General features: G+C 41.0%; 1 protein-coding gene across 2 annotated transcripts in view; it reads right to left on the bottom strand.

The window, feature by feature from the left end:
• LOC142292115 (keratin, type II cytoskeletal cochleal-like) overlaps window positions 1–12,941 on the bottom strand; it is a 97,726-nt gene extending 84,785 nt beyond the window's left edge. The window contains exons 1-9 of one of the 2 annotated variants that reach the window (XM_075337240.1): window positions 12,307–12,939; window positions 11,894–12,114; window positions 11,718–11,778; window positions 11,513–11,608; window positions 11,133–11,297; window positions 10,767–10,892; window positions 10,449–10,669; window positions 9,012–9,046; window positions 8,123–8,924 (exon numbers count right to left, since the gene is read on the bottom strand). In XM_075337240.1, coding sequence (XP_075193355.1) covers window positions 8,689–8,924; window positions 9,012–9,046; window positions 10,449–10,669; window positions 10,767–10,892; window positions 11,133–11,297; window positions 11,513–11,608; window positions 11,718–11,778; window positions 11,894–12,114; window positions 12,307–12,846 — 1,701 coding nt within the window. In that variant the 5' untranslated portion in view covers window positions 12,847–12,939 and the 3' untranslated portion in view covers window positions 8,123–8,688. Of the gene's footprint in view, window positions 1–8,122; window positions 8,925–9,011; window positions 9,047–10,448; window positions 10,670–10,766; window positions 10,893–11,132; window positions 11,298–11,512; window positions 11,609–11,717; window positions 11,779–11,893; window positions 12,115–12,306 lie in introns of those variants that run through there. The other variant, XM_075337241.1, reaches the window with a different exon arrangement.
• Between the last annotated feature and the right edge of the window lie 5,055 nt (window positions 12,942–17,996).

The following is a 17,996-nucleotide window of genomic DNA, read 5'->3' as shown; positions in this document are numbered from 1 at the left end:
CGTAGAACAATCATTAACAGTACAAAACAGACTGGTATAGGAGGAGAGAGGACCCTGCCCGCGAGGGCTCACAGTCTACAGGGAATGGGTGATGGTACAATAGGTAAGGGTAGAGCTGGTTGCGCAGTGGTGTACTGGACTGAGGGCTATTGTAGGTTGTAGGCTTGTTGGAAGAGGTGGGTCTTGAGGTTCCTCTTGAAGCTTTCCACGGTAGGAGAGAGTCTGATATGCTGAGGTAGAGCGTTCCAGAGTATGGGGGAGACACGGGAGAAATCTTGTACGCGATTGTGGGAAGAGGAGAGAAGGAGATCTTGTGAGGATTTGAGGTTGCGTGCAGGTAGGTACCGGGAGACTAGGTCACAGATGTAAGGAGGAGACAGGTTGTGGATGGCTTTGTATGTCATGGTTAATGTTTTGAACTGGAGTTGATGGGTGATGGGAAGCCAGTGAAGGGATTGGCAGAGTGGCGATGCTTGGGAATAGCGAGGGGAGAGGTAGATTAAGCGGGCCGCAGAGTTTACAATAGATTGGAGGGGTGCAAGAGTGTTGGAAGGGAGGCCAGAGAGCAGGAGGTTGCAGTAGTCGAGGCGGTAGATGATGAGGGCATGCACTAATGTTTTTGCTGATTCTTCGTTAAGGAAAGCACGGATCCGGGAGATATTTTTTAATTAATCAACAATTATACATCTTTTCTGGCGAATGCGCAGCGTTAACCCCTTCTCCCCTCCTGCTTTGAAGACCCATCCACATGGAGCTGCGGCAGCCGCTGTTATCTTATGCTATCTGTGTTGGTTGTGACCCTCACAACCACATTAGGTGAGTGTATATTGTTATACATTCTGTTTATTTGGTAAGACCATATCAGCGCTTCTGTTTTCTAGTTTTATCACAGCACAAAAATTCTTCAAAAGATCACAAAAATGCAGCAAATTGAAAACTCCTCCAGAAACCATACTCCAGGATGGGACCCAAGTGAGATGAGTAAAAAAAAAAATACAATATTTGTTTAAAACATACGGATAAGCAAAGTTGAGGAAGAAAAATATTGAAAACAATTTTTGAAAAGAAAGATAACTTAAAACTGTGGCACAAAACATTTAGAGAATACGTTGCATATACTAAAGTTACTAAACAGTAGAAAATTACTATAAAAAACTGGAGAAACAACAATAATGAATGGGGCCTAGGTATTTTTAATGAAATCTTTCAGGAAGATGCTAAACTACACAACAGCCTGACTAAAGGGTGCTTTACACGCTGCAAGATCACTAACGATATATCGTCAGGGTCACGTCGTTAGTGACGCACATCCGGTGCCGTTCGCGACATCGTAGCGTGTGACACCAAGGAGTAACGATCAACAAGCGCAAAAACGTGAAAAATCGTCGCTCCTTTTCCAAATATCGTTGCTGCTGCAGATACGATGTTGTTCGTCGTTCCTGCGGCAGCACGCATCGCTATGTGTGACACTGCAGGAACGACGAACATCTCCTTACCTGTGTCCACCAGAAATGAGGAAGGAAGAAGGTGGGCGGCATGTTCCGGCTGCTCATTTCCGAGAATTAAGACCATGTTTGTATATTAAGGAAAATATCTGCTATAAATTTAGTCTCATATCCACAACGAATCTGCAGACAGAATCCGCACTTTTTATTTGTGAATTTCTTGCGGATTTGGCAGTGATTTAACCCTATTCCAATACAAAGAGTTGAATAAATAAAAATCCACAATGAAAATCTGCACTAGAATGGGCAATAAGCTACAGATTTGATATCCGAACCACAGATTTATTTTAGTGCTGATTTTTTACCGCAGCGTGTGAATAGGATTTTATAAACCTCATTTACTTGTATCATGTTATAAATTGCTGCAGATTTGCACTGCGGAATCCATGCCATAAATCCAAGGCAAATTTGTGACATTGAAACTTGGCCTTAAGGTGCAGCGGCACACCAGAAGTGGCACAGCTCCATTTATTGTGTATTGTAATTTAAAACAGAAAAAAGGAATGAGGAAAATGTAATTCACTTTTGACAGTTTTGTAATGTTAAAAGGTAGCACATTATGTTTCATGCTATATATGCACCATAATTTGTGACTTTTTACTTGTCTTTACACTATTGCAGAAGTGGGGATGCTCTGACCCACATAACGGCCTCCGATGTTCTCTGCTGCCCCCACGGCAGATTCCTGGGGGTTTGGAGTGGGTGGGCCTCTAGTCCCCTTTTTCTGGCTGCCAATCCTTTAATATTTCTCTTGATCACGCACACACACACACAGAATTTGCTACTGAACGCTGCTGTGTCACACACAACACTGATGGTCAGGGTGGTCTTAGTTTGCCACATTAGTGAATAGCGCTCCTGCCCCACTCCTACCTCCTATATAGCAGCTGTCATGTTTCCTATGTGATGTATGCAGAAGTCAAAGTGTCTTTGTGATGTATATACAGCAAAGTGTCAGTGTCTCCTATGTGATGTATATAAAGCAAAGTCTCAGGTCTCCAATGTGATTTATACAGCAATCTCTGAGTATTCTATCTGATGTATATACAGCAGTATCAATTTTTACAATGTGATTTATATAAGAGAGTCCTGGTGTCTCCTATGTGATATATATACAGCAAAGTATGAGTTTCTCCAATGTGATGTATATGTGCCGCCTCCACGTCAGCAGATGGGCTGCTCAGATCCGGATCCGCAGTGGCTCGAGGCGTTTCCAGACCCGGGGGTCGCGCGGACACTCAAATAACTCATATATGAACGGGGATTGCTGTGGATACTTCATGATGCCACCCACGGTGTATGGTAATCTGGGGTACCACCGCTGCTGTTCGTAAGCACCCGGGGGCGATGGAGTGGCAGCTGGTTGTTTTTAACCCCTCCGTGGGTAGGGGTGGATGCCCCAGGGCTCAGTGTCTGGGACACGGGGAGTGATGCAAGCCGGAGGTGGCGCGCCGGGCCAGACCGGGGAACGTTGGTGTACTCACTGTTGAATAATTGCACACAAGTCTGTTGGTAAACCAAGGTGTCAGTGGCCGGCTGCCGCGTCCGGGTGTACTCGGGTCCCATGCCCGGCTGGTGTCCCTTCCTCCGGCACTCTGTAATTTTCTCAATTCTGGACGACTCCGTATGGAACGGGGAAGTCCACTCCCGGTGCTGTTGTGGTTGGGAGTCGTGCCCACGAAAACTGACCTTTGGGATTTCAGTGGGTGTTTGCGGATACCCTATCCCTTCGTGGTGGGTTGCCGTTTCGCTCTATCTGGGCTAACACTTTGGAACAACGTCTGGAACCTTGCTCCTGGCCTGGTTAATTAGAGAAGGGGCTTGCAACCGTCTTCTAACTAGGGTCCAGGTACCCTGCCTGTGCACGGTTTCCGGACCGGATCTCCGCTGTCGGTATCAGCGGGCTCCTACCCTGTCCCGGTCCACTCTGGATCTCCCGCGACCGGACTCCCGTCGCCTTTGGACACGGTCCACTGCTTGCCACCTAGCCAGTAGACCAGGGCCACTACCCTGGCTACCCTTTACTAGGCACAGCCTTGACCTCCACAGTCTGTCACTGTCACAGACTCCTCTCCACTTCCACTCCTTACTCCTCGAACTTCAACTTGATCTTAACTAACTGGTTCCCGCCCCCGGATTCTCAAGACCCATAGGTGGGCGCTCCCAATCCGCCTGGTCCTGCCCACTGGTGTGTCCTTCCTACCTTGAAGGGGGTGGCTAGGGTTTTGTGGTTGATGGGACCTGGTGTGGGAAGGTGTTATGTGGGGTGTAGTATTATTCTGTGACTACCTGGTGGCACCAGGGCGTCACATATACAGTAGTCTCAGTGTCTCCTATGTGATGTACATTCAGTAGTCTGTGTCTCCTATGTGATATACATTCAATAGTCTCAGTGTCTATTATGTGATGTACATTTAGTAGTCTCAGTGTCTCTTATGTGATGTACATTCAGTAGTCTCAGTGTATCTTGTGTGATGTACATTCAGTAGTCTCAGTGTATCCTATGTGATGTACACTCAGTAGTCTCAGTGTATCCTATGTGATGTACATTCAGTAGTCAGTGTCTCTTATGTGATGTACATTCAGTAGTCAGTGTCTCTTATGTGATGTACATTCAGTAGTCTCAGTGTATCCTATGTGATGTACATTCAGTAGTCAGTGTCTCTTATGTGATGTACATTCAGTAGTCTCAGTGTATCCTATGTGATGTACACTCAGTAGTCTCAGTGTATCCTATGTGATGTACATTCAGTAGTCACAGTGTCTCCAATATGATGTATATTCAGAAGTCTCAGTGTATCCTATGTGATGTATGTATAGCATTATCAATGTATCCTATGTGATATACATACAGCAGGTAGCAACATCATCATTACCACCTAACATCACGCGTGTCACCGAAGAGAAGCAGCTCCAGCAACAAATTTAGGGGGGAGATAATTACAGTTTGGCCAAAAACAGCAGGTCATTTTTAAATTGATAATTTTGTATGGCCCACAAATGATGGTATAAATATCTAAATGGCCCTTGCACTGTTGAATAATGGATCAAAAAGTTGGTGGAGTACGTTAAGTGCTTTAAAAGGGGTTGTCTACTTTTTTTTTTTACTAAAATGCATGTATTGTATTTAGGGTTAGCCAAAATACATGCATGTAAGAAAATGAAAAATGTTGACAAATAAGGGAAAAGGGAAAAAAGCACATATTTTGGAGCATTTCATTCTGAATTTACTGATTTATAAAAGGAAATATATTGATGATACAGTTTTTTTTTATAATTTCTGGTGCAAACAGGAATCTATAACTGAAGGAGAAGATGAGATATTAAGCTTAATTCTAGTAAAGCCTTATTTTGGAAGGTTTAAATGGAATTTTTCTTTAAGGTCTTTAACCCCTTAACGACCCATGACGTACTAGATACGTCATGGATCGTGTGCCGGCAGGCGGCGGCGAGATGCGCACATATCAGCTGTTATCAACAGCTGATATGTGTGCCTGCTAGCCGCGGGTGGAATCGCTTCCACCCGCGGCCATTAACCCCTTACATTTCGCTGCCAAAGTCTTGGCAGCGATATGTATATGGGCGCCGCCATGACAGTGACTTACCCCGCCCCCACCGGAAGTCACGTGACATGATCACGTGACTTTCGGCGGTTTCCATGGTAGCACAGGGTCATGTGATGACGCCTGTAGCTAACATGAGTCACTTCCTCTCAATGCCGGAATACAGCCGGCATTGAAAGTGAAGCAGCAAATCTGCAGTTCTCAGCTCTGTAGCTGAGATCTGCAGATAGTGCAAAGCGATCGGATTGCTGATCGCAATAGCCCCCTAGGGGGACTAGTAAAATAAAAAAAAAAGTAAAAAAAAAAGTTTTAAAAAATTAAAAAAAAATAAAAAAACCTAAAAGTTCAAATCACCCCCCTTTCACCCCATTGAAAATTAAAGGGTTAAAAAAATAAAAAATACACACATATTTGGTATCGCCGCGTTCAGAAATGCCCGATCTATCAAAATATAAAATCAATGAATCTGATCAGTAAACGGTGTAGCGGCAAAAAAATTCCAAACGCCAAAATTACGTTTTTTGGTCGCCGCAAATTTTGCGCAAAATGCAATAACAGGCGATCAAAACGTAGCATCTGCGCAAAAATGGTACCGTTAAGAACGTCAGGTCGAGACGCAAAAAATAAGCCATCACTGAGCCTCAGATCCTGAAAAATGAGAACGCTACGGGTTTTGGAAAATGGCGCAAAACATGCGCCACGTTTTTTGGACAAGCTTGTGAATTTTTTTTAACCCCTTAGATACAAGTAAACCTATACATGTTTGGTGTCTACAAACTCGCACCGACCTGAGGCATCACACCCACACATCAGTTTTACCATATAGTGAACACAGTGAATAAAATATCCCAAAAACTATTGTACAATCCCACTTTTTTTGCAATTTTTCCGCACTTGGAATTTTTTTGCCGTTTTCCAGTACACTATATGGTAAAACTTATGGTTTCATTTAAAAGTACAACTCGTCCCACAAAAAACAAGCCCTCATATGGCAAGATTGATGGAAAAATAAAAAAGTTACGCCTCTCGGAAGAAGGGGAGCAAAAAACAAAAACGCAAAAACGGAAAGTGCCCGGGGGCTGAGGTAGGGGTAAGTATTATTTTTCTTCAATTTTTGATAATTTTTTTTATGGCAGAGGTATCATAAAAAGGGCTTGAACATGATATTACCATTGGCAATAGTCCAAACACAATTATGTGATCTGAAAGGATATTACGTTGCATTATGTTTAAAGGGAGCCTGACAGGTCCCCCATGCCCTCCTACCTACCTGCATTTATATATTTTTTAATAAATCCCCTGCCTAACCAGCCCTTTATACTGCCAGACACCTGATCAAATAGTAAAAAAAGTCTTTATAAAGTGCTTTTTTCATATGTAAATTAGCGCTTTGATTAGTCCATGGGGTGTTAGTTCCTAAGACTAGTCAGACCTCTCCGCATGAGAAACACTACGCATGTACGGAAATTAAGAAGACGGCGGTTTCACTTCTGGACATGCACAGTTTGCCTCTCTGAAGTTGGGATTCATAGACCCGGCTTCAGAGGCGCAATGATGTTAGTGAAGAAAGCCAAGTGCATGCGCGGGATTTGCTGAGAGCTGCGATGATGCTGACTCTCTGTAAATCATATCACACCAACAGGAGTATTATAACATGCGGAGAGGGCTGACTAGTCTGGGAAACTAACGCCCCATCGATAAGTCAAAGGGCTAATTTTCTGGTGGGTGGGAGTGCATATGGGACCTGTCATGTTCCCTTTAAAGAAAGCCTGTCAGCATGATTTTGTAATGTAAAGTTAAGATGTGTGCGTAATGGTGTTGTATTACTGATTAATTTGATACCTTTAGTTAAGTAATCCACTTTGTTGTTACTCTTTAATCACCTTCTGAAGTTTTCTGCAAATTAGATTTTATTACACAGGGGCTGAACTATACTCTGAGTCTTCTCCTCCCTGTCTGTGATTCCCTGGCCTCTTCACCTGCTTCCAGTCTGGGAATGACTTGCCTTCTCTGTAATCTCAGCAGTGTCCTCTCATTCAAAGACTGGAGGAAGGTGGAAGGGCTGGGGAATCACAGACAGGAAGGAGACGACCCAGTGTATAGTCCTGCCCCTGTGCACCGAAAGCTAACCATCTAAAAACTTTAAATGGTTATTAAAGAATAACAACAAAGCAGATTTATTTCAAAGGAATCAAAGTAATCAGTATTAAAGGGAACCTATCAGGTGCAGTATGCATCAGAACCACGAGCAGTTCTGGGTGCATATTTCTAATCCCTGCCTAACCGTCCCTGTATACACTAGCATAGATAAAGAGATCTTTAGAAAATGTATTTCTAAAGATTCTTTATAATATGCTAATGAGGCCAGGAACTAGTCGCAAGTCACAAGTTCCCTTGGCTAGTCGACCCCTTAGCATGTTAGCACACTCACAGGAGCATGCTAACATGCTACTGAATGTGCAGTGTCAGAAGCATGGTCGTGCTCATTTCCGCTACCACCACTAGTTTTCGGCTCAGTGTGCATGGTCAGAACGTCCCTGGACATCCGGTTATGCGGACTACACCAGTTTGAAGCAGGGACCCGTACACCAGGCTTCATAGTGTGCCTGGCTGGAAGTCCGGGAAATCTAATCATGCGCACTGAGCCGAAATCCAGCGTCTGGTGCGGTGGCAGCAGAGAGCGGTGAGATCGATCATACCTCTGACGCTGCGCATTCATTAGCATGTTATCACACCCAAAGGTGTGTGCTTACATGCTAAGGAGGCCAACTATCCAAGGGAAGTAACGCCCTTGCGACTAGTTGCTGGCCTCATTAGCATATGATAAAAGATCCTTAGAAATGCTTTCTCTAAAGATGTCTTTATCTATGCTACTATATACAGGGACTGTTAGGCAGGGATTAGCAATATGCACCTAGAACTGCTCGTGGTTCTAGGTGTATATTGCACCTGACAGGTTCCCTTTAAAGTGTCATTACAACCACATCTTTACAATTTCTCTGTGACAACATGAAAATCCAACATGAAAGAAAAAAAGCAAAAACTACAACTCAGTTTAGATCCACATGCAGTTTATTGAAGAAATAAAGAAAAGACAAGACATGCGAGCCTGGAGTTGATAGATCCAGTAATGCATTAAACAGTATTATATACAACAAACACCCTGACTTACAGAACTCTCAGAAACAAAGAAAGCAGCAACGTTTAGGACTGGCGCCAGCTATGACCTAGCTCAGAAGTCTCCTACAAACTCAACTAAGTATGTCACAGGGATACGCATGAGTGCAATTACATTCATTCACATGGAATAGAAGGACATGTCAACCTCTAAATAATATGATTGTGGTCTTTTGTTTTGACAAATACAATGGTGTTAACTTCCTAAAAGCCTGAGAATATATTCAGTAATTCAACTAATAGACTTATTTTATATGTTAAAGGGAAGTCTAAAGTGTCTACATTATAGTCAATTGTATCCCTAAGAACAAACAAGGTATGAGCCAGGATGATACATTTTAACATACTAGTAAAGCTACTTGTATTTGAGCAGGTTGACAAAAGTATAATGAAATTTGGAGTTGAAGGATGGTGATTGACTAGTGCGAGTACAACGGGACATGCTAATTGTAGGTTGTTTTCTTTACGGAGGATGATGATGTTGTTGAGACTGCCACTGTGCTCCTGCCTCCGGAACGGCTGTAGCTGCTGCTTCCTTGAGAGGAACCGTATGACATTCCACCGCCTCCACCGGAACCATATCCTCCTGCTCCTCCTGCTGCTCCTCCTGCTCCTCCTGCTGCTCCTCCTGCTCCTCCAGCACCACCAGACATGCTTGAAGATCCTCCACTGAGGACAGCTAGAATTAGGAATTAGAAACATTAATTATGTTCCATACATTACTTACATGTAATAATGACTTTACTTGAATTATAGCAATACTTACACATACTGACATTGCTGACTATGTGCCCAGACATTCTGGAAAAAAAAACAAGAATATTTTAAGGTTAAATTCTCCGTAAATTATTACCTTGTTTATTGGTTCTATATAATTTGAGATCTGTAATGGTTATTAACATGCCTATATGGACTTGAAATGTGTACATGATGGGGGACATTTACCGGGTCAGCTATATTATTCCTTAATTTGCACCAAAGACCTACATTCCCCAAGCCAAATTTACTATGTGCTTTAGAGACGTTTTATACTTCACTAAACTGTGTTGAAAAGTTTCAACTAAAGGGTGCATCCATAAGTGGAGCCCTAAAATGTACCATATTTGTTAATGTCTTCATCATATTTTTTAGCACAAGATACTGGTGTAAATTAAGTAAACCGAGAGCTTACGGAAGAGTATCTAACACTTCAACCAAGATGCGCTAAATGTATCACACATCATGAGCTATTCAGATCATTCTGATGCAGTTTTAATTTTCATGAGCTATCTGAAGAATCCACCATATTTTATAAATCTGTCCCAATAACTTTGCAAAATACTACCAAGTGTGGAAGCTTAAGGTATTTTCCAGGAATAAAAAAAATTACTAAAGAAACAAAATGTCATTATAAATAAATTCTTAAATACCTTTAACTATCAAACCACAATTGTGTCTAAGGAATTAAACACAAATGTACATAAAAATAACTGTTTTCCTGTTACACTGATACAAACTTGTCCTAAAATAATATTAGGACAGGTATATGTGAGCATGTATAGAAAGATGTGAACCAAGTGGATATTCCGATCTGCTACTGGAGATATCAAATTTGTTGAGGCAAGAAGAGGCTGCTCATACTGCTGTCCACCCCATCTATTTCATCTAATACTAGCAACACCAGGAGTGCTGAGGTAAGAAGAAGCTGCTCACACTGCTGTCCACTGTGTCTATCTGATCTAATACTGAAGGTACCAGGGGTGCTAAGGTAAGAAGAGGCTGCTCACACTGCTGTCCACCCCATCTATCTGATCTAATACTGGAAATACCAGGGGTGTTGAGGTAAGAAGAGGCTGCTCACACTGTTGTCCACTCCATCTATCAGATCTAATACTGGAGATACCAGGAGTGCTGAGGTAAGAAGAGGCTGCTCACACTGCTATTCATCACATCTCTAACATCTAATGCTGGAGATAGCAGGGGTGCTGAGGTAAGAAGAGGCTGCTCACACTGCTGCCCAATCCATCTATTTGATATAATACTCAGATACCAGGGGTGCTGAGGTAAGAAGAGGCTGGTCACACTGCTGTCCACTCCATCTATCAAATCTAATACCGGATATGCCAGGGACACTTTTAGGCCTAGATATATCCATTGACCAAAAAGCAAGGTAAAGGAAGCATATATTATTTTAGCGATGCCTTAGGTATTGCATAAAACTAACCTTTCCTCTTCTCCTTGCAACATGGCTCTGTAGGTGGCAATTTCCATATCAAGAGCAAGTTTCAGATTCATGAGCTCCTGGTAGTCACGCCGTTGACGGGCCAGATCTTCTTTAGCCTTCTGCAATGCAGCTTCAAGGTCTGCCAGCTTCTTCCTGGCATCTTTAAGTGCAAGCTCACCACGTTCCTCAGCCTCAGCAATGCTGGCCTGGCAAGCTGCAATCTGTAAAAACAAATTCGATTATTCTCTTTCTTCATAACACCATCTTCTCCTTTATTGTATTAGTTCAAATTCAGCCATTTTTAATGGTTAGGTCTACCTGCTTCTTGACACTTTCAATCTCAGCCCTTAGCCTTTGGATCAAACGGTTCAGTTCTGAAATTTCATTCTTTGAGTTCTTCAGGTTGTCACCTTGCTGGCCAGCAGCGGCTTGTAGCTGCTGGTACTAATACGCAAAAAGAAAATCCCACCATCAGTACCGTGAACACAAGCATATTACATTTTAGCTTTACCTAGTGTGAGCAAATATTAATATAGCAAATTGTATATGTATGTATTTCATAACACATTGTCTTGGTTTCAACTTGCATTGGCAATATATCTATAAGAAGTATAGGGTGGGGTCTAATTATAAGTGTTGATTAGGGTTTCGATTTACATGCATCAGCAGGTGGATGATACCAACCTTGTTGTCATATGCTTGTTCTGCCTCAGCTCTTGCCCTCTGTGCAATCTGGTCATATTGATCCTTAACTTCCTTAAGGATGTCATCCAAGTTCAATTCTCTGTTATTATCCATAGACAGAACAACAGAGGTGTCACCACCTCCTCCTTGTGTTTGTGAAAGCATCTACCAATGACAAAAAGCATAATTCATAGGTTAAAGAATAGACCTAGAATAATAAAGTTTCTATCAATCTCATAGAATTTAAAATAATGTAACTAAATTATCTTGAATTTTTCCATTAAAATTACATAACATTAAGATATCCAGCTGTAATTACAGTATTGAACTTATATTCAACTATTTACCATAAAAAGTAATGATAAAGCAAGAAGACCTACTTGATCGTATAGAGATCTGTAGAAGTTCAGCTCATCTGTGATGAGATCCACCTTGCATTCCAAATCTACCTTGTGCATATATGCAGTGTCAACGTCCTGAAATGGAAAGATTATGTGGAATTCAGCCACCATCTCCAAAGTTTTAGCCTCCATAACTTGATTTAAAACATAAATTGGAATGTTGAATCGACGTTAGTACGCTCACCTTCTTAAGTACAACAAAGTCATTTTCTGCCTTAGTGCGCTTATTAATTTCATCTTCATATCTGTAGGAAATACAAATAAAATGAGAATGGAAAAACTGGCTGTTCTCTGTCCTAGAAGGGAAAGGTTTATTCGTTAATTTAGTAATCACAATTATAAAGTACAATGCTATCATACTTTTTCTTGAAGTCTTCCACCATTTCTTGCATGTTCTTCAGTTCATTCTCTAGACGACTCTTCTCGCTTAGTATACTGTCAAGCTGTTTCTTCAAAATGTTAATAAAAGTTTCAAATAATGGTTCAAGGTTGTTTTTTTTGGAACCACCCTGTGATCCATGTTGTTGCAACAGGTTCCATTTTGTTTCTAGTACTTTGTTTTGCTGTTCCAAGAATCTAACCTAAAAATGAAATTGAAAGCAATCTTAAGCTTTGGGATCATGTTCGTAAGAAAAAAATATTTTTTTTAAATGTTTTTAATCAATTTCATTTCAAAGTACTGTGTAGAAAAATGTCCACATGTTCATAATACATTTCCTAAGCTTATAAAGGTTAAACTGATTTACATATAGCCATTATTTCTCAAGTCTTACCTTATCAATGAAAGTTGCAAATTTGTTGTTGAGGGCCTTAATTTGTTCCCTTTCTTCAGTTTTTACTTTTTGAATGGCTGGATCTATTTCCAAATTAAGTGGCTGCAAAAGGCTTTGGTTGATGGTGACTTCCTGGATTCCACCAGGTGGACAAACAGGAAAACCATGGTCACCTCCGTGTCCACCACCAAATCCTCCTGCACCTCCACCAAATCCTCCTGCACCTCCACCAAATCCTCCTGCACCTCCACCATATCCTCCTGCACCTCCACCAAATCCTCCTGCACCTCCACCAAATCCTCCTGCACCTCCACCAAAGCCTCCTGCACCACCACCAAAGCCTCCTGCACCACCACCAAAGCCTCCCCCAACTTGAACACTGGTGGCACTGATTGAAGTTCTCTTTGTTCCACCAAGATTATACAGACTTCTTGATCCAAATCCAGAAGATCGAGAGCCACCTGATTTTCCTCCACCAACTGAGCAGGTACTAAAACCTTTGCTTCCACCACCACCGCCTTGCTTTTTCATATAAGCCATAATGGATTGTGAAGATTGAAGTTGAAAAGGAACAAGAAGAACAGATAAGGTGAAGGAGTGTGGGCCCCTTTGCACTAAGATACAGCAGTCTCCCTTTTTATCTGTTTGAAAATTTGGGCTTGGTTGCATGGGTGGCAAGAGATCAGTTTAATGCAATACTGGGTTTGGCGAAGCTGGCAACCGCCCATCAATCTGCTAAACTGATCACACCTTTGGGAAATATTGCTTTGCTTGCACTGCTCAATCTCAGTGATCTATTTTTCTGTATCTAGCTATATGAATGCTAATATCAAATCATTGCCTACAAATTGTGCTCTATTTTCTCCTAATACACAAAATTCAAGGAATAAGCCTCAAGGGTTTCATTATAGCATTCTCACGATCATTAGGTTACATTATGCTCTTATGTCGGAGTTTAATTTTCAAGACTTAATGATTAACAGAAGACACCTGTATAAAGAATATGCAAATAGTTATGAAATTATTGTTCATTAGACCGGTTAAAGATGATGCAACAACTAGCATAAATCTAGTTCAATTACCCTAATTAAATGATTTTTCTACTTACAGGCTTTTATTTGTATTAGTCAATCAAATTTTATGAGAGGTCGAGAGTATAATGAAGTTTCTATTTTAATTTGAAACTAAAACAAACATCAAATATATATATATTAGTTATGAGAGAGCACGTTCAGCACTGCTCGTTAGTCAATCAAGTATTGGGGTGCTTGGGTACTTGCGGAGCTCGGCCAGGTATCTGGTTCTCGGATATTTCGTCCATGAAACAACTACCACAAAGTACATGCTTGCTTCACTGCCTATGTATGAATGACCATTAACTTATGGTAACTCGCAGAATGCACAAGTATGTATGTCTCCAATCTATGAATAAGGGGCAGCAGAGGACAGAGGGGAACATACCATAAGGCAGGACATGCAGTTATATCCGGTTAGTACCCTCTCCTTTGCTAAAAGATTTGCAAATAATATGTGCAATATTCCACTCTCTGGAGAAAATGCATTGTTAGCAAGCACAAAATGGTGGTGGATTGGACTAAGGGACAACAAAAGGTTAAGGAGGAGCAAACAGACACTTGTACCTTTGTCATGGGTGCTAAAACCCAACATCATAATAAGGGGATCATTTAAAACTCTACTCTGAACTCACTTTCTTCTACATAAACAGCAGGTAGTTTGCAGCTGCCCAATTATTAGGGATCTCCAATCCACAATGGCGTTTCATGTGTGCACTGTGTGCATTTGCGACACCAAACAAGTCATGTAAAGTGTAAGCTCTTATGGTCAGCGGGGTCCTCTCTCTCTCCTGTAGAGTATAAGCTCTTATGGTCAGCGGGGTCCTCGCTCTCTCCTGTAGAGTATAAGCTCTTATGGTCAAGAGATTTTCTCTCTTTCTCCTGTAGAGTATAAGCTCTTATCGTCAGCGGGGTCCTCGCTCTCTCCTGTAGAGTATAAGCTCTTATGATCAAGGCGCTTCGCTCTCTCCTGTAGAGTATAAGCTCTTATGTGCAAGGGGTTTTCTCTCTCTCTCCTGTAGAGTGTCAGCTCTTATGGTCAAGGGATTCTCTCTCTCTCCTGTAGAGTTTAAGCTCTTATGGTCAAGGGATTCTCTCTCTATCCTGTAGAGTGTAAACTCTTATGGTCAAGGGATTCTCTCTCCTGTAGAGTGTAAGCTCTTATGGTCAAGAGATTCTCTCTCTGTCCTGTAGGGCATAAGCTCTTAAGGTCAGTGGGGTTCTCTGACTTTCTCCTGAAGAATGTAAGCTCTTATGGTCAATGAGTTTTCTCGCCTATAGATTGTAAGCTCTTATGGTCAGGGGGTTCTCTCTCCTCTAAAATATAAGCTTTTGTGGTCTGAGGGGTCCTCTCTATCTCCTGTAAAGTATAAGCTCTTGTGGTCTGCAGGGTCCTCTCTATCTCCTGTAGAGTATACGCTCTTATGGTCAGGTGGTTCTCTCTCTCTCCTGTAGAGTGTAAGCAATTATGGTCAGAGGAGGCCTCTCTCTCCTGTAGAGTGTAAGCTATTATGGTCAGGGGGTTCTCTCTCTCTCCTGTAGAGTATAAGCGCTTATGGTCAGGGAGGTCCTCTCTCTCCTGTAGAGTGTAAGCTATTATGGTCAGGGGGTTCTCTCTCTCTCCTGTAGAGTATAAGCTATTATGGTCAGGGGAGGCCTCTCTCTCTTATGTATAGTGTAAGCGCGTATGGTCGGAGGGGTCCTTTCTCTCTCTCCTATAGAGTGTAAGCTCTTATGGACAGCAGGGTTCTCTCTTTCTCTCTCCTCTGCCCCCCATGTACTTCTCTAGTAATTATAAGCTTTTCCAATATTGAGATTAGCTGCTACTAAATTAATATTTGAGGACTATTTGGGGAGGAAAAGATAAAGAGAACTGCTCACCTATTGTAAGGAAGTATATTACAAAAATACTATAACTTTGGAATATCTGAAGTGTAGTTAATTAAAAAAAAAATTTAGTTACTCTTTAAGCAGAATTCTCCTTGGTCATGAAGATAAAAGGTCAATGACTTCCAATTCAACTTGGTTAGCGAAGGCAAAAGTCAAGTTACAATTTCAGAATGTCAGAATAGGGACATGTTAGCTGTTGGGTTGCCTCTTACCTTTCTAATGGTTTATTTCTAGAACTGAAAACATTCCATAAAGTTCCCAAATTAAAATTCATGTGAACTCCACTATTGCGGGATCTATAACTGGGATGCCAACCTACCAAGTTCCATTTGTAATCCTGGTGTACTAGTGTACCCCGGATTGCTACACACGTCAAGAAAAATCTGCAAATTTCACACTAAATATAAAACAAACAGATGGAAAAATCTGTATGTGCCACATGTGATGTGAATCTTGGTGAATATTACACCAAAATCAATCTAAGCTACTGCACATAGTATGCGGTACTTTTTTGGGGGATTACTCCTGTCTACTCTTCACTAAGCTGGCAATTTGCCATAGCAGACAGGTCTTACGAAAATGTGATTAATTAAAAACAATAATATATCCTAGCCAGATCCTATTAGCATTTATTAATATACGGGAGGTATTGTGAAACCACATGAGAACAAACAGATAAAATGCTTAGAGGAGAATACATAAAATTATTTTTTTTGCTGAAAGGAAAAACATATCAGAAGGGAAATAAAAGTAGTTTCAGTGGGACAAGTGCAAATAAAACAATTTAATAATAATTTTTGCTGACGACACCAAACTATGTAAGATATTGAAAACTGACCTTGATAGTAAAATATTACGATAATATATAAAACGATCTGGATAAGATGTCAGAATGGGCAGATACTTGGCAAATGAGAATTAACATTGATAAATGTAAAGTAATGCACCTAGGATGAAGTAATCCTATAACTGCGTATACATTAAATGGAAGTAAACTCCAGACTACAGAACGGAGGACTTGGATATTCTGGTTGCAAATAGGCTGAGCAGCAGCTCTCAATGTCAGGCAGCAGCTGCAAAAGCAAACAAGATTTTAGGGTGTATAAAAAGAGAGATCAGATCCCGTGATCCCAACGTATTGTTACCCCTCTATAAATCACTTGTAAGGCCACATCTGGAATATGGGATCCAGTTTTGGGCTCCACATTTTAAAAAGGACATTCAGAAGTTAGAGGCAGTTCAAAGGCAGCAATTAGATTATTGCGGGGAATGGAGGCAGCCCATATGATGAGAGGTTGGAAAAGTTGGATTTGTTTAGCTTAGAAAAAAGACGTCCCAGTTGAGATCTCATTTATATGTATAAATACATGTGTGGTCAATATAAAGGACTGGCAAAAAACAAAGACAATACTAAGGACCAGGGGGCAGTCACTGTGAGTGGAAGAAAAGCGATTCTGACAGCTAAATTGGAAAGGGTTCTTTACAGTTAGAGCAGTCAGACTGTGGAATACACTACCACAAGAGGTAGTAATGGCAGAGACTATAACAGCTTTTAAAAAAGGGCTGGATGATTTCCTCGGTACACACAACATTGTTGGTTATAAATGATTTAATGACAAAATGTTGAATTGGTGGAGGAAGGTTCAACTAGATGGACCTAGGTCTTTTTTCAATCTTTATAATTATGTAAAATTTACAAAAAAACAATCCATTAAAAATATAACAAGATTTTTATATTATAAATATTTTCACAAAGCACTTAATGTCAGTGAACAGCTAATATTAAACTTAAAGAAGCAGTGTCATGAAGACAGCTCCAGTTCATATGTCCAATTACATCTGGAATATGTATTATTTACATATTTCCATGTACAGTACCAGTAGGGTGAGACCCTGAATCAATTCCAGCTGTGGGCCCTGGGCACCCCAGTACAGCACAGAGCAGGTGGATTGGATCCCAAGGCTGCATTATAACATATGACATACTGCTATATGGAGCACTAGGTAATAGAATTTGGTAACAACAGCCCTGCAATATTAGGTATAAATCCTGCATAATGTGGGATTTTGGGCACTGCCAGTAGTGCATCAGACAGATTTTACCTCCATATAAACCATTTTCCCCTAATGCAAAATTAATATATTGTTATTATTTTGTTTACAATGAAAAGAAAAAATCCACTCACCTGTTTGATTTCGTGTTACTTTTTGTTGTGTTGCATTTGAAACGAGTTGCTTTTACCACAAGATGGATCTGATTTTTAATACTACTAAATACATTTGGATTTTTCTGGAGCCGGAAGTTTTTCCTCTTTTTTTGCCATGATGTGGACATATACTGTACCTGGATGGGCCCAGGATGTCTACATACACCAAGATGGGGGACATACATACCAGGATGGGTAACATGCATACCAAGATGGGGGACATATTTACCAGGATAGGGGACATATTTATCAGGAAGTGTCCCAGGAAGGATGACATTAGTACAGGATGGGGGACATTACTATGATCTATTATAGCACAATGTATTATGGTATGCTATATAATGGCATATGGCAATGTGGTACATGGCACCATGTATTATTGCACATAGAAAAACGTATTATGACACATGGCACTATGTATCATAGCTTGGTGTATAGTGGCACATGGCACAATGTATTATGGAATTTCTATTTCAGGGCATTCTATTTCTTAGACAATGTTTGGCCTCTAAATAAGACA

This window comes from Anomaloglossus baeobatrachus, chromosome 2 (genome assembly GCF_048569485.1).
Source record: "Anomaloglossus baeobatrachus isolate aAnoBae1 chromosome 2, aAnoBae1.hap1, whole genome shotgun sequence".
Taxonomy (NCBI): Eukaryota; Metazoa; Chordata; class Amphibia; order Anura; family Aromobatidae; genus Anomaloglossus; species Anomaloglossus baeobatrachus.
This window is presented reverse-complemented; position numbering and strand designations above follow the sequence as displayed.